The following is a 22,178-nucleotide window of genomic DNA, read 5'->3' on the forward strand; positions in this document are numbered from 1 at the left end:
AGAGGCAGGCGGGTCTTCTTAGGTTTACGGGCAGACTGGTCTACAGATGGAGTCCCAGGACAGCTAGGTTGCAGAGACCCTGTGTTGGGGGTGGGGGAGAGAATATTAATTAGAAATCAGTTCCTATTGATGCCGTCTCTGACCCTGAGACAACCCAGAGCTCTAATCAGTGTGTAATTGTGGGATCCTGTGGAAAGAGCAAGAGAGTCGTAGGGCTCTGTGACAGACACAGAGCTGCCTTGTGGAGACCTCTGTTACCCAGGAGGTGTTTGGGGTTTCTGGAGAGTCTTATGTCTAGCCTGTTTTAAAAAGAGAGTGGCAATACTTCCCCTCCACACCTGTGACATTCAAGTGCTGTGTAGTTTGTTGAAATGTATCATGCACAAGCGTCCGTAGCTCTGCAAGCTGCAGGTCCAAGAGCGAGGGTGCAGAGGGTCTGGCACCTGTGAGGACTCATTCACCCTGATGGCAACTTCGGGGCTGAGCGAGCAGCACTCTCCTTGGTGTCATGGGTAAGGGCACGGGTCCACCCAGTCACCTCCCCCACCCCCTTCTTTTTTAATTTGTTGATTAATTTTGTTTTATGTGAATGAGTGTTTTTGCCTGTTGTATGTATGTGTGTGAGTGCTTGTGCCTGGTGTACAAAGCGGTCAGAAGAGGGTGTCTAAAGTCTGGGACTTGAGTTACTTAGAGATGATTGTGAGCCGTCATGTGGGTGCCGGGACTGAACCCAGGATGGCTACAAGAGCAAAAAGTACGCTAAACCACTGAGCCATCTCTCCAGCCCCTGACAAAATTTCCACTTCTGACCACCACATATGAGAGTGTTTGAGCCTAGGGGTTTGAGAGACACATACTCTGACCTTCAAACATAGGAAGACGGTGTTGATCTGTGGGAAAGAACAGGTGTGTACAGTGAGTTGAGATGGCTGGAACTTGATAGAAAAATAAGTTTACATGTGTTAGTGAGGGTGTATCAGCTCCTGTGAAGACTGGTTGGGACCTGTGTAAGATATATTCCTCCTACTGAGGCAGCAGTTAACTGAATTAGTGTCTTCTCCCCTCCGGACCTTAAACTTTCCCTTTTGGCAGAACATAAATTAACCTCTAGGACTGGCCTCAAGCCATGGAAAGTAAATGTACAGCTAAAGTATTTAGCGAAAGGAATCTTCTGGAAGCTGGCTTGGCAGGGTGGCTGTTGCCTGCAGTCCTAGAATTCAGTAGAGGCAAGGGGATCAGGAGGAGTTCAAGGCCATCCACCACATAGCCAGTGTGAAGCTAGCCTGAGTTACATGAGATCATGTCTCAAGACAGAAAAAAAAAAAAACCTTTTTATTGAGACAGGGTCTCACTATGTAGCCCTAAGTGTCCTGGGACTCATTCACTCTGTAGACCAGGCTGGCCTTGAACTCACAGAGATCTGCCTGCCTTTGCCTCCCAAGTGCTGGGATTTGAAGACCTGGCTTTAAAAAAAAAAGAGAGAGAGAAACCCTGGTTTTAGAAGACTCATTGTCTTCTGTAGTGAACATGTTATATTAGTGTGCTGTCGGCTTCTCAAGTTCAGCTGACAGACACAATGTCAGTTAACCAGTTTGTGTCCACAAACAAAGCTCCACACAGACAGGCGACTGTTTCCATAGAGATGGTGGTTAATGACATGTTTCCTGTTAAGCAGGTTCAAGCACAGCTTTTGCAGTTTGCAGCAAAAAACATTGGTCTCAGCCCTGCACTATTGACCTCGCCCATTAACCCTCAGCACGTGACGATGCTGAACCAGCTCTATCAGCTGCAGCTGGTAAGTGGGAAGCCCCGCCCCCAGACAGGACCTCATGCCAGGAAGCACCTGGGACATCTTGACAGACGGTGTACACAAACAACATCGTGGGATCATAAAGGAGAGACTCTATTCAGACTCAGGTTTCCCAGAACCTCAGTTGAGATCAGCTCATTTGTCCCAGGAATTCTTAAAAGCTGTGTGGTTTAGGGGCTGGAGAGATGGCTCAGCAGTTAAGAGCACTGACAGTTCTTCCAAAGGACCCGAGTTTAGTGCCCAGCACTGGTGCTGGAGAAGGAGCTAAGAGTCCTGCATCCTGCAGGCAACACCAAGTGGTCTGAGACCTCAAAACTAAGTGTTCTGTGTATCTTTTCCTGGAGAGAAAGGACCAAATGGGCACCAGCAGCAAACTAAAGAACCGCTCCGTCCTGTGCCTCCCCCTTTACCCCTCCACCCCAACTCCTGTGCCCCCCACCCAAGTCTGGATTGGTGGCCCAGTGAGTTTATTGGCATCACTTACAGAGGCGAGGGTGACTTTGGCAGCTGTGTCACCAAAAGCCCGCCCCAGCATGGACTCACAAATGCAGTGTCCCTGAGCTCCCTGGACTGCACCAGCAGGCAGGCCGCTGCTCTGGTACCTCCTCCCTGCACAGGAGCCTCTCAGAGGGCCTTGTGCATCCGGGCTCTTTGATTTGGAAGTCTCCTGAAATATGTGCTGTGCAGCCAGCATCTGAGACACTCAAATGAGAGTAGTTTATGAGTCAGCCAGAGTATTGTGCTCATTTTCCCAACTGGTTCAGGAGGCCACCCAGTGCTTCCTGTTGGCTCATGAAGGACTGCACCAGGCTTTGTACAGTTCCACCACATCTTCAAGCCAGTCTAGCCTTTAATCTAGATCACTCTAAGAATTTCTGAATGTTACTGAGATTGAGTCACTTGTTTTGATGGCTTTGTTATGATGTTTGGGATTTTCTGTGAACAGGCATACCAACGTTTACAAATCCAGCAGCAGATGTTACAGGCCCAGCGGAATGTTTCCGGACCCATGAGACAACAGGAGCAGCAAGTGAGTGTCTCTGAGACTGACTGTACCATTAGCTCTAGCTGCAGTAGAAGAAACCCAGGGGATGAACTCTTAGCTTGATGCTGGCTTTTTCCAGTTGAGCCTCCTCTTTGGAAAGTCCCGGGACCAACTAGGTTTGGGACGGGGCTGCCCTCTGGTAGAGGCTGAGGTAGGCATATACTCAGTCTGTAGATCCTCCATGCACTCTGCTCCAGCTGGCTAACGTGCAGTATGTGTGTGTGTCCCCCTCCCCGCCAGGTTGCGCGCACAATCACTAATCTGCAGCAGCAGATCCAGCAGCACCAGCGCCAGCTGGCCCAGGCCCTGCTTGTAAAGCAGCCGCCACCACCGCCACCCCCGCCGCACCTGTCTCTGCACCCTTCTGCAGGCAAATCGGCCATGGATAGCTTCCCCCCTCACCCCCAGACTCCCGGCCTTTCCGACCTGCAGACCAAAGAGCAGCAGTCTTCACCCAACACCTTTGCTCCTTATCCTCTTGGTGAGTCTTGTGTGGCTTTAAAAGCTACACTGGGTCCAGTGTCACGTCCCTGCTGTGCTAACCAGGGCTGCTGTACAGGAGGCAGAATTCGGGCTGTGCTGAAACAGCACTTGAGGCAGAGGCAGAGAGTGGATTCTCCATCTTAAGGGATAGCCCAAGTTCACGGCTACCACAAATCCTTCATAGTACCTGGGAGACCCCACATGATGGCACTCACCTACAGACCAAGCACTGGAGAGGCAGAGGCAGTGCAAGACTAGCCTGAATTTTGTAACAAGGGCTGAGTGTGATCTGGTGCCTGGGGCTTGAGGAGTGAGTGATGCTTATGAAAATGCTCTGTTGCCACAAAATCCATTCAGTTCATTCTGTTTTGTCACTGTTTGTTTCTCAAGACACGGTTTCTTATGTAGCCCTGACTGTCCTGGAACTCACTCTGTAGACCAGGCTGGCCTTGAACTCACAGAGGCAGAGGCAGGCGGATCTCTGTGAGTTCTAGGCCAGCCTAGTCTACAGAGCAAGTGCCAGGACAGGCTCCAAAGCCACAGAGAAACCCTGTCTCAAAAAACCAAAATAAGTAAATAAATAATAGATGTATTTCATTCCATTATTGTCCTGCCCATTATTGTCCCTTTAATGGAAGAAGCCCAAGTCTCCCTTGGTCAAGACCTCCTCCATACCAGTTCCCACCCGCTGCTAATGTGTACAATTTGTCTGGTTGCTCTTGCCTCATTTTTCCTGTCCATATGAAGCAGAAATACTTATTGCACAGGGTTCTTTTAAGGATTGCATGAGTTAGTTAGTAATATGTAAAGTTCTTGGGTTGGGCGTGGTGGCTCACACCTTTGACCCCAGTACTAGAGCTGTTCAGCCAGTTAGAAAGACTTGGGTTTGAGGCCAGCTTGGCTTACAGAGTTTCTGCTCAAAATAAAAAGTGGGGGGGGGGGTTGTAGCAGTAATCCCACATGACAGATATATGCTGAGCTTCTGTTTTAGGATGGTTGTTCAGAATGTACTCCATTCAAAATAGGCAGCTTATTAGGGTTAGGAAACTTTGGAATGGTCTGTCTGTCATGTTGGCTCTGGGCTTTTCTCTATAACAGCAATGGTGCTGAAGAGCCACTTAGAAACTGAACAGCCTGTGTGTGACAGGAGACCAGAACCCATGTCTCTCTGGGCTATCTCTCCCCTTCCCCACAGCGTCTCTTGCCTGACGGACTTGATGGTGTCAACAGTGACCTCAGAGCTCTCAAGAGGGAAAGGCTCACGGCCACCATGATAAGCTAAAGATAAACACACCTGTGGTCTCAGCATTAAAGAGCTGAGGCAAGAGGATTGCTGTCAGTTCAAGATTAGCCTGGGCTGTATAGCAAATAACAGGCCAGACAGGTCATGTACCAAGACCCTCCCTCAAAACAATTATAAAAAATGTAAGATTAAAATTTAAAATTGAGGCCCAGGTGAGCAGGTAATGGTTTCAGTAAGTAATGAAGAAGTCTTTGTAGATAACGGAGCCTTGGTGTGTGCAGGGCAGTCTCGTGAGAGGACACCTGGACTGGCTCACCGACTTAGAGGACCACAGAGTGCTCTGACACCCAGCCCTTGTTGCTGCTTTCCCCTGTAGAGCTGTATATGGAAATGAAGGCTAGAGAGAGAGGCTGTGAGGAGAGGAGGCTGTGAGGAGAGAGAGGCTGTGAGGAGAGGAGGCTGTGAGGACAGAGGCTGTGAGGAGAGAGAGAGACTGTGAGGAGAGAGAGAGGCTGTGAGGAAGGAGGCAGCCCCCTGGCAGTGTCAGATTCACACAGCTGTTCCTTTCACAAGCATGTGACTGTATAAACTTCAGCTGTTGAGCAAAAACAGGATGCATGGCCGTGTGGTGGCACACACCTTTAATCCCAGTACTCAGGAGGCAAACAGATCTCTTTAAGTTCCAGGACAGCCTGATCTATGTAACGTGTTCCGGAACAGGCACGTGGAGAGACGTGTCAAAAAGCAAAACAAAACAGGAAAGAGAGAGGGGAAAAAAACAAACCACCACCAACTGGTGCCCAGAGCTTGCTTTCCGTGTGGCGGTACCTATTTCCATTTGGCCCAGTAGTGCCTCCTTATCTCAGCAGCGCAGAGCCTGCTGAGTTTGCCATGGCACGGCCCCAGGCCCACTGCCTATCCGCCCTTTGTGTGCGTTCCCTATACTCCATGAATAGGTGAATTTGCAGCCTATCTGAAATTGAGAACTAAAATGTTTGGCTCTACTTGAGTGGTAGGGTTGATTCTGCCATAACAGGTTGGAATTATGGGATGGCCACACTCATGTCACGCAGTGGCAGTACAGAACTCACTGTCAGAGAGGGTTGGGAGCACTGGGCTGCTCCTCTCCAGCTGAGTGTCTGGCCCCTCACCCCTGCTGGGACCTCATAGGAAGGAATGTGTCGCTGCAGTCTGTCCTTGCCCAGTCCCCCAAACAGTAACTCAGCGTTCTAGAGGTGGGCAGGTAGCAGCACCCACAGTCCAGGGCTCCTGAAAAGTTGTATACTGTGTAGCTCACAAGCTCCATCGTTGCTGACTTCTACAGACCAGCGTGTTCCTTAGGTGCCGTGTCAGGATTTCCCACACGGCGATGTGTGTCCCTCAGAACCCTGGTGCCCGGCACTGAACCTGCAGTGCACAGGGCTGTGACGCATTTGGCCCTGAAGCCTAGTAGCATGCTCACCTAAATTCAGGAGTAGTTTTTATTTGAAAGCTAGTTGTAGGCTGCAGACATGGCTCAGTGGTTAAGCGCACTGGCTGCTCTTCCAGAGGACGGGGCTTGATTCCCAGCACCTACTTGGTGACTGTGCCTAAGGGTAGAGGGTGACTCTCCAGGGCTCTCAGTGAGATCTTTCTTCGAGGGAAGGGGTGAATACTAACAACACCTGTGTTTTCAGCTGGATTGAACCCAAACATGAATGTCAACAGCATTGACATGAGCAGTGGTTTGTCTGTGAAGGACTCATCTCAGTCCCAGTCACGCCTCCCTCAGTGGACACATCCCAACTCGATGGGTAGCTTGTCTAGTGCTGCTTCTCCCCTGGACCAGAATCCCAGCAAGCACGGTATGTATGTCCTGGTCAGTGCCTGGCCTACCAAAGGTGGCAGTGGGCTTATTGATGGGGTAGCCAGAAGTATCACGTGTTTGCCCCATGCATTTCTGTGAAGGCAGCTCCAAAATCAGAAGGCTGTCTATGCCGTTACGCGGTACTGCAAGGTCAGCCGTCAGCCTTAGCTCCAAACCCAGGAGTCATTGAAAATGCCTCAGAACACCAAACAGGGTAGGTCAGAGCCCATATGCCCACTGCTCACCCCTTATCTGCCAACAAAAAGAGCCCGTGAGGCCCGGAGAGATGGCTCCGTGGGTCAGAGCAGCTACTGCCCTTACAGAAGACCGGAGCTGAGGTCTGTCACCCGTATTAGGTGGCTCTCAGCTGCTTGTAACTGAAGCTGTATGGCCTCCGTGGGTACCTCACCTTTCAAAAAGTAAAACACAAAAGGAACTACTCAGGAAGGAGAGAGAAACAAAACCACTAATCGTCAGGTTGGCCTAGAGTGGGTTAGGGTGTGACTCAGTGGGGAAGGGGGTAATTAATGTGTCCTCAGTGGGCTAGAATCAGTGGTGGGGCAGTAGCCTCAAATGCAGGAGAGCCTGAGTGCCATCCCCTGAACCAGAAAGAAGCACAAGAAATGTGATAAGGCATATAGTTTTCTCTTGATATAAAGTAATCTAAAAAGAAAAAGAAACCCCCTCAATGGTTAATGTAGCAAGAAAGTCTCGGTGTGACATGTAGGCCCTGTGCCTCTGGCCCTGTCACTGTGGGTGACTCTGTGTAAATCAGGCCACCCTGTTCTTGCACAGTGACAGCACTGCTGCAGAAGGGGCTGTAGATGTCAGCAGACACGGTCACTAACGAGGAAGACTCACATTTTATCCCCAAAGACAACGACAGGCTTCCCAGGGCTTAAAGATGTCCAGCCTGGGCATGGGGTGTTCTGTGCAGGCCTGTAATCCCAGCAGTTGGGAGGCAGAGGCAGGTGGACCAGGAGTTCAAGGTCTTCCTTGGCTATTTTTAAGTTGGAGGCAAGCCTGTATTTCATGAGACTTGTCTCAAAGAAATATTTCTTTCCTAAATAAGATTTAGGAAAAATAATTGTGACTGGAGTATAACTCAGTCAGTAATAGTGCAAGAACCAGTGTTTGCAGCCAGCGTACAAAAGGCATCGTGGGTGCGCCTTTAATCTCAACTCTTGGGGGCAGACGCAGGCAGATCTCTGAATGTGAGGCTAGCCTGGTCTACAGAGTGAGTTCCAGGACAGTCAGGGCCTCAAAAAAATTATTAATATTCACTGGGTACATGACATGAATTAAGCTACTCAGGAAGCCAAGACAGTGTGATCACTCGAGCCCAGGTGTTCAGACCTGCCTGGGCAAGTCTCTTAAAAGTGGGGGGAGGGTGTCACTGGGGAGATGACTCAGCAGATAGGAGCATCTGCTGCACAGGCATAAGAACCTGAGTTGAGACCCTAAGAGCTCAGCACACCTGTGACCCAGCGTTTCCCGGAGCAGATGGAGGGAGGGTACCTGGGGCTGGCCACCAGCCTTGCTCCAGGTTCAGTGAAAGACCGTGTCTCAAGGAAGCAAGGAGCGTGCTAGAGCAGGACCCCTGATGGGCTCTACACACGCACACAGGTGTACACACTAGTCAGCTTGCTGGTACACGCCTGTAATCTTAGCACTAGAGAGGCAGAGACAGGGCCCTGAGAATACACAGCAAGTTCAAGGCCAGCGCTGCGTACCAAGACAAGCTAGTTTATAGTGGTGCACACCTATCATCCCAGCTTTTGGGGAGCTGGAGGCAGGAAGATTAGTAGGAGTTTAGGGTATTTCTTGACTACAGAGGAAGTTGAAGACCAATCCAGACTATATGATTCCATCTAAAAAAAAAAAACAGTTCAGTGGTAGAGTTCTTACCTAGTGTGTATGAAGCCTTTTATTAGATCCCCACACTGAAAATTATAATAATGATGATAATAACAACAACAGCTGTGTAGTGGTGGCACATGTCTTTAATCCCAGCACTCAGGAGGCAGAGGCAGGTGGATCTCTGTGAGTTCGAGGACAGCCAGGACTTACACAGAGAAACCATGTCTCAAGAAACCAAATAATAATAATAACAACAGTAGTAATGGTGTGTGACTTACATTAGATAATACTTGGGCTAGTCAGTGTCTCTCAGGGGTAGAAGCTTGACCTAGCATCCACTATGCACTGGGTTCTATGCCTAGCACCACAAACGTTTTAGTCATGTGAAGACCATACTTGGGCTGACACAGGTCTTAGAGAACCCTGGGCAGCCTAAGGCTGACAGTGCATGTAGCTGCAAGCGTGAGGGAGACCCTGGACCTGGAAGGGAAGGCTGCAGAGTATCCGGGTGTCTCTGGCAGAGTGTTCACTCAGTCCCTGGTTTCCTGTTTCATAGGTGCTATCCCTGGAGGTCTAAGCATCGGGCCTCCAGGAAAGTCCTCCATTGATGACTCCTATGGCCGGTACGATCTAATCCAGAACAGTGAGTCACCAGCCAGTCCTCCCGTAGCTGTTCCCCATAGCTGGTCTCGTGCCAAATCTGACAGTGATAAAATCTCAAATGGCTCCAGCATCAGCTGGCCCCCAGGTAAGATCACATGACACTGCCCTCAGGGGCAGCGGTAGATGCCAATGAGCCCTCAGCCTGGAAGAGCAGTTGGAGCTGAGGGAGCCTGGGTTTGAATGTGGGTCCTGCAATCCTCAAGTCCATACATAGCTTTGGACTGTGCTGGTGTCGAGCATTGTTGTGTAGCTTCCCAGGTCAGGGTAGGAATAGGCCAGTGGTGAGGCAGTGGGGAAGGGACACCAGCTTCTACCTGGTAAAGACATTCACACCTGAAAGGTGATAGTTTGTTCCAAAAGAACAGCTGATCTAATGAACTGATTAGAGTTCTAACCAAGGAGTGCCTCTGAGCCTAATTATCAGATTTTTTAATTTCTACAAATATGAAAAATATTAATTGTTAAGTGTCATGGTGCAACATGAAGGTGCTCTTACACAGCTTTGGTTTGCTTCCCATGACCAGAATTCCACCCCGGAGTTCCGTGGAAAGGACTTCAGAATATCGACCCCGAGAATGACCCTGATGTCACTCCTGGCAGTGTCCCTACTGGACCCACCATCAACACCACCATCCAGGATGTCAACCGCTACCTCCTCAAGAGTGGAGGTGAGGAGGGCCGTCTCCTTCTTCTGTGGGCAAGTCTCCAGGCTTCTGGAGAGCACCACCTGGCTGTGGGGGCTGTGAGGCAGGTACGGATCAGACATAGTTGGTGGGCACCTGTTCTGCTCACCTGACCACCGCGGCAAAGCCCGTGCAGAGACTGACTTGAGGTGTGTTTGTGCTGAGGGGGAACAAAGCTTGTGGCCTCAGCCTGTGCTCAGGGCCAGAGGCGCTTTAGGCTCTGCAAGTCTGTAGACCACCCCAACCCACAAGCACAGAACCCAGTTTGAGGCTCACAAACACACTCTGCACATGAATCTTCAACCAGCAGTTGTCACAGCTTCAGCCATCAGCCTATCAGGACAAGGGCTTTTATATTTTGTTGTCTGTTTTTTCGGAGTGGAGTTGTTTCAAGGTAGGGTTTCTCTGTATAACAGTCCTGGCTGTCCGGAAACTCACCCTGTAGACTAGGCTGCCTTGAACCCAGAAAGATCCGCCTGCCTCTGCCTCATGAGTGCTGGAGGCTTAAAGGTGTGCGCCACCACAGCCTTTGTTCACCCTTCCCTCCAGTCCCCTCCCCAGGTTTTTTTTGTTTTGTTTTGTTTTGTTTTGTTTTGAGATGAGATCTTATAGTGTTGTTCTGGCTGTCCTGGAAAGACCAAGCTGGCCTTGAACTCACAGAGATCCACCTGCCTCTGCCTCCCGAGTGCTGGAATTAAAGGCGTGCGCCACCACCGCCCAGCTGTACCACAAGTTCTAATAGGTCTTAGTGATGAAAACCTGGAGTCAGGTATCAGGGTGAATGCTGAAAGGCAGAGAAGTAAAGGAGCAGCCACAAGAGAGACAAAAGGGCGACCCTGTCCCTACGAATTCTCAGGCTGAATGCCATGAGCTCTTGTCTCTTCCCACCTTATATCTCTCTCTGCCCAGCCACATCACTTCCTGTCTGTGCAGACCTCCAGACCTTTATGGATAACTAGTGGCTAGCTCCACCCTCTGATCTTCAGGCAAGCTTTATTTGTTACAGTATAAGCAAGATATCACCAACAGCTTCGGTCTGTTTTCCTGCCTCATTATTGATGCTGATTTTTGGCATAGCCTCTTTCAGGTATCAGGGTGCAGCACAGTACCAGGCCACACTGTGCTGCTGGAAAGCATGAGCGTAGCTTGTCACTCATCAGGCCCTCATCAGTATTCAGTTAGATCACTACTTCCAGCCTCCCCTGTTAAGAGGGTGTGCACCTCTGCCTCTTTAATACAGTCAGCTCTGAATGGAACCCTGTGGGCATGCAGAGTGCCTTCCTCTCCAGTTGCCCAGGGGCTGACACAGCTGATGCTCTCAGGTTACAGGTGTCCCTGCATTGTATGAACAAAAGCAGGAGCCTGCAGGAGGTGGCAGAGTGAGCATCAGGCAGAAGCAGAAGTAGTAGACCCACCCACCCACCCACCCATCCACCCATCCACCCATCCACCCATCCTCCCATCCACCCATCCACCCATCCATCCTTGCTACGCTTGAGCACGGCTGTACAAGAATGGTGAGCCTGTGTGTTGACAGTGGGGAGATGCAGCATGGGCTCTGCTGGTCCCAGTGCTAGGGAAGGGTCAGTTGCTTGGTATGCAGAGCTGCCTGAGTCAAGCTTCCATGGAGCAGTGAGCAACCAGCACATCTGAGTGACGTCCACCATCTGCCCAAAGTGTGGCAAAGGTAGCCTAGAGAAATGCATGCATTCTGGACAGCAGAGCAGCCATGCTGGTAGACCTAGAGCAGAGAGGAACCCAAGCCTGAAAAAGGTATCAACTACTGCAACAAGGCAAAAAAAAAAAAAAAAAAATCCAGAAGCAAGTTCCAGCACGAAAGAGATAGCCAACTAGCCGGGTGGTGTTGTTGGATTTTTTTTTACTCTCTCCCCTCATTGGAAAGCCAAAATGTTGTTGTTGGTTTTTTTTACTGCTTAGTCTTTGGTCTTGGGGAACCCACCACCCAGCTCCCAAATAAATCACACACAGGCTTATTTTTAATTATAAACACCTGGCCTTAGCTTGGGTTGTTTCTAGGCAGCTTTTCTTATCCTAAATTGACCCACCTACCTTTTGCCTCTGGCTTTTACCTTCCTCTTACTTCTGTAAGTCTTACTTTCACTCTTACTCGGTGGCTGTAGTGTCCTCCTCTCCTTGTTCTCTTGCCTCTCCTCCATCCAGAATTCTCCTCCTGTGTATTCACTGTGCCTGCAAGCCCCATCTGTCCCTTCTCCTGCCTCTCTATTGGCCATTCAGCTCTTTATTAGACCATCAGGTATTTTAGACAGGCAAAGAATCAACAGCTTCACAGAGTTAAAGGTAACATAAAAGAACGCAGCACATCTTTGCATCATTTAACAAATGTTCCACAGCCGAAACAAATGTAACGCATCTTCAGTTAGCATTCTGTCACACAGTGGCTTGACACTCTGCGTGTACACAGCCTGTCCTATCAAGTGTGTAGCTTTAGGGTTGTGTGCATTTGCGGAAGTGCTCAGGAGAAGGCTCAGGCCCCCACCAGGCCCTCCTCTGCACGGACTGGATACTAGAAGCACTTGGTCCTGCACATGGGCACCCTAGGGCTGGCTTCTCTGGCAGGAGTACAGCTGGCACACACCTACACTCACACCCATGCTGCTGCACTTACTAGGTCAGCAGATGGACAGCTTCCCCACAGCTCAACCCTGACCACATAGGCCATTGTTTGACTGACTGCTTGATGATCCAAGCTACAGAGAGAAGACAGACAGAGCACCTACAGCTCTGCCGAGCTTATTTATGTACTTAGGCTGAGGTGTTTGCTTATATTTTTAGGATATTGGCTATGAAGAGCTTTGGAGTGGGAGAGGGTTTAGTTACTGGAGGTTTGGTTGAGACCAGATCTGGTGTAGCCCTGAATATACTTTGTAACTGAAAATGACCTTGAACCCTTGGTCCTCCTGACTGCACCTCTAGAGGTTAGGGATGTAAGCCTGTACCACCGCATCCTGTTGGTTTACTCTTACTGGTTTTGTGTTATAAAACGGGGTCTCCAGCAGCTCAGGCTGACCTCAGACTGGCTCTCTAGACTCGTCTTTACCCTCCCTCTCCTCCTGCCTTAGCTGAGCACTGGGGTCTTAGGAATTATACCAATGTTTCTGGTTTTCTTGAACATTTTAATTAAGTTTTTTGTTTATTTTATTTTATCTTATTGTCACTTAATGTATTGTACTCTGCTCTATGCTAAACAATTCAAGAGCCAGGCAGTGGTAGCTCACTCCTTTAATCCCAGCATTCAGGAGACAGAGACAGGCGGATCCCTGTAAGTTCGAGGCCAGCCTGGTCTGCAGAGTGAGTTCTAGGACAGCCTGGGTGTCAAAACACCAAAAAGAGGGGGCGGGGCTGCTCAGAAAAGTTCTCTTCTCTCTCTCTCTGTCTCTCTCTGTCTCTCTCTCTCTCTCTCTCTGTGTGTGTGTGTGTGTGTGTGTGTGTCTTTTGAGCTAAAGAAGAGTGAGAATTATCCTATATTTAAATTCTTATTCTTTCAGTAGGGAAGATGCCCATGACCCTTCCGCATCCTGTCACAGGTTTAGCTGCTATCTTATCAGAGTTTCTCTCCCTTGTGACTTACTCACCTCAGGCGACTTCTACCATTGCCCTACTATGTCACCTTGGTTTTTTGGAACTTTCAAGGTCTATTGTAGGTTTTCCCAGGAACCCTGTCTTCCTCCCCACTATGTATCATGCCCCAGCCCCTTGTATCCATCCACACTGCTCACTGCACAACATCTACCGTCCCCTCAGGGTGCCTGGCCACTCACTGCCTCAGCAGTGGGAACATGCACCGTCAAGTGCAGAATGGGGGTGATAGTGTCTCCTTGTGGCGTGATGAAGACCACGTGATCTGTAGGCCCCACCTGAGTAGGTCAGCTCTCCTCCTCCTCCCCACATTGACAAGGCTTGTGAGAGGCAGGCAGCAGGTAAATGGGTGTCTCCTGGGCTTGAGGTTAGGGTTAGAGGAGACGGCAGCAGCCCCATCGTGAGCCCCAGCTCCACAGTGTACCGTGTCCCACTGTCCTGTCGTAGCGTCTGTAGCGTTCTTACGATACCGCAGACCTCACAGCTCCTTCCAATAGAGTGAAAACGTGGACAGCTGTTTATTATATTTAAAAAAAAGTAGGGAGAGTTTCTCTGTGTAGCTGGCTGACCTTGAACTCACACAGATCCACCTGCCCCTGACTCCCTAGTGCTGGGCTTAAACGCATGCAACCACACCAGGCTTTATTAAAACTTCCTTAAGACAGAGACATAAGATGTGTACACTCTTGGGTTTTTTGGATAACCCTGTTGCCGTCAAACCTCATCCAGATTTTAAACTATTGTGGTGTGCCTTGCTACATGGAGCTGCCTCGGGAAAGTGGTAGTGAAGCAGCCTCTCCCATGGGGAGCAGTGTCAACATATGCCAGCATCACGGTAAAAGCATAAAATCCGTGCTGCTGGATTGTTCCCACCCCTGACTTGACAGAGAAGTGTGTTTAAACCTTTTACACTTCCTTTGGGAAGTAGTTGAAGAAAAAAGGCAAAATCACCGTTCTCGATAGCATTTGGTTTACAGCATGTCTAGCCTGTGTTTACTGTGAGCTGTGGTCCTACCATTGGTCAGGCTGGGGTAAGGGCACACCTGTGTTGTAGATGTGTCTCAGGAACACGTACAGATGAAGGAGCTGGGGAGGGGCATTGCTTTGTGTTTCTCCCAATGAGTTCCAATTACTGTATCCCTACCTGGTGCTGCATCTACTACAGCTAGACAGACAAAGGGGTCCCTACATGACATGTGTGTACAGCTAGACAGACAAAGGGGTCCCTACATGACATGTGTCTACAGCTAGACAGACAAAGGGGTCCTTAGATGACATCTGTGTCTACAGCTAGATAAACAAAGGGATCCCTAGACATTTGGGAGATTACACTGCCATGGGGAAGTGTCTGTCAGGAGTATTAATCTGACAGGGGACTAATGCCCCAGAGTCTGTGTGTAGAACATGCTTCTGACCATGACCAGCACAACTTGCTGATACGTTAAAGACTGAACTGTGGACGGAGGACTGGAGGTGTGGCTCAGTTGATCAGATGCTTGCCTGGCATTCTCTAAGCCCTGGATTCCATTCCCAACACCAAATATACATGCCTGTGACCCTAGCACTTGGGAGGCAAAGGCAGGAGGGTCACCACAAGCTCAGGGCCAACCTGGGCTACATAGGAAGACCCTATCATAAGCAAACAAACACAACTTTAATAAATAAAAGACTAAACTTCAGAACTGCTACTTTCTTCATAGCAAGTCTTAGCAAACGAACGAAACTCAGCAGTTCACAGGGTCTACACAGGGCACACAGCGTCTCTGAGCAGAAACTACAAGAGAGCAAAGCGGAGGGCGGTGGCACAGTCACTCCCCCTCTGCCGGAGGCTGAGGCAGGAAGGCCATCTGAACCTAGGAGTTGGAGGCCAGCCTGGGCCACTGAGACAGGGACGCGTGAGACGGGCACACCATGGTGTTTTGTCACTGTTGGTCTCGCCCGTCTGCAGTGTCAGCTCCCCAAGTTGTGGTCGCTTCTCTGGGTGGACCTAATGCACATACTCTGACCATTTCTCTCCTAGGTAAACTGTCAGACATGAAGTCAACATGGTCCTCGGGCCCAGCCTCTCACACACAAGCCTCTCTGTCTCATGAATTGTGGAAGGTACCCAGAAACACTACTGCACCTACCAGGCCACCTCCAGGCTTAGCCAATCCCAAGCCTTCCTCCACCTGGGGCACTAGTCCCCTAGGCTGGACCAGCTCCTACTCCTCGGGTAAGCACCACCCCCTCCTATTAAGAAGGTCACATACTTTAGGGTCTACTTGTTTTATCCCATGCCTCTTAGCAGACCTGCAGCCTGGGAGGCTGACACAGAGCTGGAGAGTCAGAGACGAGCAGGCCGTATAGCCCATGGACCGTGTCCTCGAAAGACCATTCAGCCAATCTAGGCTTCCTACCCACCTCAGCCAGCATAGTTTTGTTTTTGATTTTTTTAATGCCTTTCTTTTGTTTTTGTTTTTGTTTTTTTACTTTATTTTATGTGCATTGGTGATAGATTCCCTGGAACTGGAGTTACAGACAGTTGCGAGCTGCCATGTGGGTACTAGGAGTTGAACCTGGGTCCTCTGGAAAAAAACAAAAACAAAAAAACAGTAGTCTTAACCGCTGAGCCATTGCTCAGTACATGGGTCTTAATTTTTCTGCAAGGTTCCATGGAAACATGAGGGCTTTCCATACCAAAAGCTAAGGTCCCTCAGAAGTGTGTAACTTTGTAGTGTCCCTCCCACCAAGTGCTAGCATCACGTGCGGTAGCTGGGCTCCCTCCCTTGGCAGCACCGAAGAGAAATCACCGAGGCTTCAGTCACTACACTACTGAGGGCAGTGTCCCAGCCTTAGTAGCTAGCAGTCCAGCCCTGCTGTGTTCACTCCACCCTTTTAACAAGTGTGTTGTCCAGGGGTTGGGGAAGAACAAGGTAGAGAATAGAACTTTCCGGGTGCTTCTCGGGTACCTGTCAAACCTGCCCCCTGTGGTACAGGTAAAAGAAAAAGACAGGCCTCCTGGGCTGGCGGGCACGTTTGGGAAGTCAGGGTTTTCATGGGCCATCGATGGAATCTGCTGTGATTATGAGGTTGGGTTTATGAAAAGGTACTGTGGCTTCCAGGGGGTCCGGCGACTAGAGCCTGCTGTATGTTGTAGGTCAGTAGATGCGTGGCCTGTGGGTTAAGCTCTTGTCCCATGGACTTGTCCCCAGGTTCTGCTTGGAGCACTGACACCTCAGGAAGAACAAGCAGCTGGCTCGTCCTGCGCAACCTCACACCCCAGGTACAGGCGCTGGCAGGTCACACCCATGGGTAGCTGCATATAGCCAAGAAGGTGCCTGCTTTGCCCCTGGGGCAGGCACCTGTCTGTGTCAGGCATCTTCCTTCAGGGCCTAGAGTGGCAGAGGCAAGTGTGAGTGACAGGTGAGCGTGGGCAAGCGGCCAAGTGTTTCTCCCAGCCATGTCCCTGATGGCTTAGTTACCCTGCAGAAGCTGAAAACACACTTGTATAAAGAGAACCATTCGTCTTAGCACCTGTTCAGAGGGTTCAGCCACCTCAGACACAGGGTCAGCTTGTAGTCACTGTTCTCTGGCACAGAACTAGCCTGTCACCGTAAGGCTACCAGGCTGCTGCTGTGCCTTTTGCAAACTGCAGAACTCACAGTGGAACTTTGGCCCTCCCCTCTTACTTACTAATGTAAGTGAAGTAGCCCAGGTAGCAGATGCCTGGCCACAGGGGCCTGTCCGAGGAGACGTGCTGTAGTATGCAGAGTACCCAGTTCCCATCGGCCGCTGCAGAGCCCAGCACGAGCAGAGCTCTGAGGAAAGCCTGGTGTGCCCTCTGCTCCCTCCTCAGATTGACGGCTCCACACTGCGGACGCTGTGCTTGCAGCATGGGCCTCTCATCACCTTCCACCTGAATCTGACGCAAGGCAACGCTGTGGTCCGCTATAGCTCCAAGGAAGAAGCCGCCAAGGCCCAAAAGTCTCTGCACATGTATGTTCTTTCCTCAGCCCCTTCATACTGCCAAGTAGCCCAAGTGCCCAATATTGTTAGTGGGTGGGAGAGTGCGGGGCACCGCGCCCATACTGCCGCGGCACAGGTGCCCTGATCAGATCTGTGTCCTGTCCTAGCAGGATCCAAGTACGGACAGAGCTGACTCCTCTGCAGCCCTCAGCTGGTAGACAGCGTCCGCTTCAGTGTCTCAGCATAGTCACTGTTTGTGTGTGTCTGTCCCTGGTAGAGTCTAAAGGGCGTCTCTACTCACCCAGGCTCCAGGGTTGCTCACAGCAGCCCACTGCCCACCTGAGGGTGCTTTCTATGCAGAGTACAAAAAGACGTGCTCGGGGGGGGGGTATCGGGGGGGGGCTGATGCCAGCTGAACCCCATTGTGCAGCGCACTTAAACGTGTACTCCACGCATGAATCCTCTGTGGCTGCCAGGAATGAATAGTGACAGCACAGCCACAAGGCTAGGTCATCATAGCCTGTGACACGATGATACTTTTGTCTGTCTTTCTGGGTAGCCCCAAACTCAGGACTTGGGGTGATACACTTTCTCGGCCTCTTGCCTTCTAGGTGTGTACTGGGAAACACCACCATCTTGGCTGAGTTCGCTGGGGAAGAAGAAGTGAATCGGTTCCTGGCCCAAGGCCAAGCCCTCCCACCCACCTCCAGCTGGCAGTCCAGCAGTGGGGGCAGCCAGCCCAGGCTGGGCTCCTCGGGCAGCACCCATGGCCTAGTGCGCAGCGACACTGCCCACTGGAACACCCCGTGTCTGAGTGGGAAAGGCAGCAGCGAGCTGCTGTGGGGTGGGGTGCCCCAGTACTCCAGCAGTCTCTGGGGCCCTCCCAGTGCTGACGACGCCAGGGTGATTGGCAGTCCCACGCCTCTCAACACCCTGCTGCCTGGGGACCTGCTCAGTGGCGAGTCCATCTAGGGGTCACCGTCATTGGGGCCGAGAGAGCTGAGCATGCCCGGCCCGGCTCTGAGGCTCCAGCTGATGGACAAGCTGCCCCTTGGAGTACCTCTGTGCAGTTGTGAAGATGACCCTTGCCTCAGCCCTTGTGAACTGTTGAAGACAGTGCGGGCTACGTTTTGGTCAGTGTCACGTGCTAACGCCAGGATGTTCCTCATAGCTTTTATTTTACGTCGTCTTCTGTTTGTACGGTGTGTTGTCATTTGAGTTTTAAGTATAAAAGCTGCTTAGACTAGTTCTATCATGAAGGGCACTTTTCAGACTGTGGGCTGGAAAGGGTTATTTTATGGTGGGGTGGGGGGGAGACTTGAAGCCTATTTAAAGTGAGCCTGTGATGATTATGCACATTACCAGAGGCGGTGGGCGGGGCGGGCAGCTGCGGAGCTGGCACAGAGCTGAGGCGCGGCCACTGCTCTGCCCCATCCGCCTATGCACATTACCTTGTTTCATTACTTTCTCATGTCATTTTTTATCCCAAAAATTATTTTTTAAAAGTAAAAAAAAAAAGACATATCAAACATGCAAATACTTGAACCCAGCAGGCCAATACCGAAATGTGAACACTTCCACGTCGACATCTGTGCACAGAAACAGGCTCTAGGAAATGTCTACGCTCATAGCCTACGTGTGCGTGTGTGAGTGTGCTTGTGGAGCAGTGTGTATGCACGCGTGCTCATGCACGATTAGTGCTAGCTGTGTGCGCATTTGAGTGTGTGTGAGGGATTTAACTGTGGGTTTCCCTTTATTCAGTATATGCTTTTTTTTTTTTTTTTTTGGCGCGTTGGTCAGATGTTCTCACTGTTCTTCGCTTCTGACTTTGCACTGAGGCGTCTCTGCCCTCCCTACAGCTAACCCTAAACAGTAAAGAGAACTCACGGAGAGGGCTGGTGACAATTCATGTGTAAATGTTTACTCAAGGACTCTGTTATTGCATTTAAAGTTACAGTGTATATCTCTGGAGAAATAATATGTCTATCTACCTTTAGCAGCTTTTCATTGTGGACTAATGCAAGAAGATTATTACCAGAGTATTGCACCATTTCCCATCTGGAATATAAAGTTAAAGAGAAAACAAAACTGTTGTTGAACTGTGGCCATAGATACTTGTAGAGAATGGGTGTCCCGCACGGAGCGGAACAAGCACTTGGACTTGGGTTGTGACTGCTTTTGGAGGAGCTGTGGTTTGGGCTCCCACCTGTTTACAGACCTTTTCTCTCCTTCAGACTTTAAAATAAAAATTTTAAAAAAATTTTAAAAATTTAAAAGGAATAAAAAAAAAAAAGACTTCCATCGTAAAAAAAAAAAACAAAACAAAAAACAAGCAAACAAAAACCTATTTTCAGAATGCAGATGTGTTACTTCAGAGCTCTGGGATGGGGCGTGCTGGGACGTGCTGTTCCCCTCCAGCCATCATGGACTCTGTCGGTTGACTTCACCCTCCTCAAGGTGACGAGGCATTGTGGTCTCTGTCTTGCACATGCCGGCTAGCTCTCAGGAAAGCCAGGGCTCCCGGGGGCAGCTCCACACCATTTCATGTATTTTTAAACCCGACTCCTAGCACTGAAGATGTTATTTAAAAAAAGAAAAGAAAAAAGAAAAAAAAAGAAAAAGAAAAAAAGAAAAAAAACCACACACACAAAGAAGAAAAATACCTAATCTCTAATGTGTAGCAGTTACATATTTACCAAATAATGGACTCAAAAGAAATAGATGTTTGAAGAGTGCTTTATATATTAAAAATTGCTTTATGTTTTAAAAATGATCAATGTTTTGATTGTTTTGCAAGGAAGAAAGACAATGAAATAACACACCCTCAAGTATGTTTTAAAAAAATATATGAACATTGTACTCCCTGCCTATGTGGTCAGGAAACTTGTGCATTACATTTTTTAATTAGCTTTTTAATGGTTTTATCAAAACAAGGAAGAAAGCAAGTCCTGCAGGATCACAGAGAAACGCTGGTTTTCTAGAGGATCGTGAACTATGCACAACTGGGTTCATCATGTATCCCACGGAACGGCCCTCCTCAGAGTGACTGCATCTCATCGTCATTACATGCGTCCTAGATATTTGATGTATGTATACCGAGTATGTGTATCAAATACGGTGCGTGTGCGTGCGTGTGCTCCCAGACGTGCAGCTTGCCATGCTGCCATTTAGCACTGAGTTGTAGAAAAACTCCTAATGTTTTAAAACTGGGGATGGAAGTAAAGGATGTTTGCAGTTTTTGTGGGTCCCCCCCTTTTCCTTTTTTTGTTTTTGAACCTTTTAAATTTAAAATGTCTCTGACTCTGAGATTAATAGAAAGAGTCTGTGGCGCTTAATGCCCCTCCTCATGGAATGTGGTGGTTGGATGCACACCGGAGGTTGCTTTCAAAAATACAGCGCTTTGTTGAGTCTTAATAAACTGCGGTTTTTCTTGGCTATTCGCTATTGCTGGGTCTTTTCATCTGTAAGAGGCGGGGCTTCCTTTTTCACTTGGTGTGGAGACAGCCTACTGTGTTGCTGAGTTTACATTGGTTCCTGGCTAAACTTACAGTCTTGGCTGTTGGACTTGAAGCTGTAGCCTTGCTATTTGGTTTTGCTGAGACTATGCGAATCCTGTCAGTAGCCACTAGGAGGCATAACAGCTTCCAAGTCCTTCTGTCCTAACTGAATTGGATGCCTCTGAAGATCAGTGTTGCCCAGACCAGCACTGGGTGGAGCCAGGGGCTACAGGTTCTCCCTGAGCCGCCACCCCACACTCATTGGCACATGCCCGGTACAGGCATTGAGAGAAACCAGAGGCAGGGGTGTAGCTCGGTTGTAGGGCCTTTGTGTGCGGGCCAGAGGCTCCACCCCCAGAGCTATCTGGAGAAAGCACAGTGGTGTGCATGCCTGTGGTCCCAGCACTCGGGAGGCTTGAGTAGCCCTGCCTGAGTTCAAGGCTCAAGACCGTACCTGGCAACGCAGCAAGACCCCCACTCAGAACAGAAAAAGCAATCATGTGCTTCTCAAGTGCTTTGTGGATCTCTGCCCCTAAAACCGCATTGGCCAACATGCACGAAACAGCAGCATTGTCAGCAGGCTCGCCAGGGCCACTAGGTCAGCTCCCCCTCTAGTGTGTGTGCCTCCTGAGGATGAGTCCTGGCCTCCCACAGGGGACTCACAGGAAAGGAGGCAGCTGCCAGCTCTGCTGAGCGCATCACCAAAGGGGCCCCGGCCTCGTGGAACCCAGAGACCAGAGGAAGGAGGAGACTCGGGATGTCAAGCCGCCCTTGGCCTCCCCGCAGCCTCCAGCTCTGCGGGCCAGAACTTCCGCAGGAGAGCAGACCAGGGCTAGCCTAGGAGCTGCCGTGGCAAAGAAGCAATGGCTAGAGGACCGTGCCTGCGTCTGGGAGGCGCCGGTGTCAGCCTTCCGGTGCCTTCAAGACTTCCAGGGAATGAAGAGTGGGTTTTGTGGAGGTGGCACCCTCCCTGGACACCGAGGCTGAGTTGGATTTTGACAGCGAGGACCAGCAGTAAAGGCGTCGTGGGCCTGGACTGGATGAAGCAGGCCTGGTGTCAGTGATCAGGAAGCAGAAGGCTTGGAGCTACCCTACCACAACACTGTTGTGACAAGACCGTGGCACAGCCCTGGCGACAGCCACAGTGGTGGCATGAGCAGGGAATGCCTGCCTGCAGAGGTGGGCAAGCCCGGCTGGAGGCGGGACACAGGTGGGAGCTGCTGTGGCCTGGCCCAGGCTGGGTGAAGCAGGCAGACAGTGGTGGCAAGGGGTAGCCCAAGAAGCTGCTTTGCAGCCTCAGTACTAACAAAGACCCAGAGGGCCAGGATGAGCCAATGCTTCTCTGAGTCCCCGCTGATAAACGGCACCCTCACACGCTTGCTCGTCTCCCTGAGTTCTGCCAACTCCACCCCTGGGAGTAGCCTTCAGCTGAGATGACAGATAACCCCAGATGGCACCCAGAGCAGTTCTCTGTCTTGGCCT

The 22,178-nt window shown here is 50.2% G+C and overlaps 1 protein-coding gene across 3 annotated transcripts in view; it reads left to right on the top strand.

The window, feature by feature from the left end:
- Window positions 1-20,636, top strand: part of Tnrc6c (trinucleotide repeat containing adaptor 6C) — a 108,572-nt gene extending 87,936 nt beyond the window's left edge. For all 3 annotated transcript variants that reach the window (XM_040750112.1, XM_013113278.3, XM_040750113.1), the window contains 10 exons: window positions 1,676-1,795; window positions 2,757-2,840; window positions 3,096-3,336; window positions 6,258-6,425; window positions 8,844-9,035; window positions 9,475-9,618; window positions 15,272-15,466; window positions 16,446-16,516; window positions 17,090-17,229; window positions 17,811-20,636. In XM_040750112.1, coding sequence (XP_040606046.1) covers window positions 1,676-1,795; window positions 2,757-2,840; window positions 3,096-3,336; window positions 6,258-6,425; window positions 8,844-9,035; window positions 9,475-9,618; window positions 15,272-15,466; window positions 16,446-16,516; window positions 17,090-17,229; window positions 17,811-18,171 — 1,716 coding nt within the window. In that variant the 3' untranslated portion in view covers window positions 18,172-20,636. The remainder of the gene's footprint in view (window positions 1-1,675; window positions 1,796-2,756; window positions 2,841-3,095; window positions 3,337-6,257; window positions 6,426-8,843; window positions 9,036-9,474; window positions 9,619-15,271; window positions 15,467-16,445; window positions 16,517-17,089; window positions 17,230-17,810) is intronic.
- Window positions 20,637-22,178: the final 1,542 nt, after the last annotated feature.

This window comes from Mesocricetus auratus, unplaced genomic scaffold (assembly GCF_017639785.1).
Source record: "Mesocricetus auratus isolate SY011 unplaced genomic scaffold, BCM_Maur_2.0 Super-Scaffold_100007, whole genome shotgun sequence".
Lineage (NCBI taxonomy): Eukaryota > Metazoa > Chordata > Mammalia > Rodentia > Cricetidae > Mesocricetus > Mesocricetus auratus.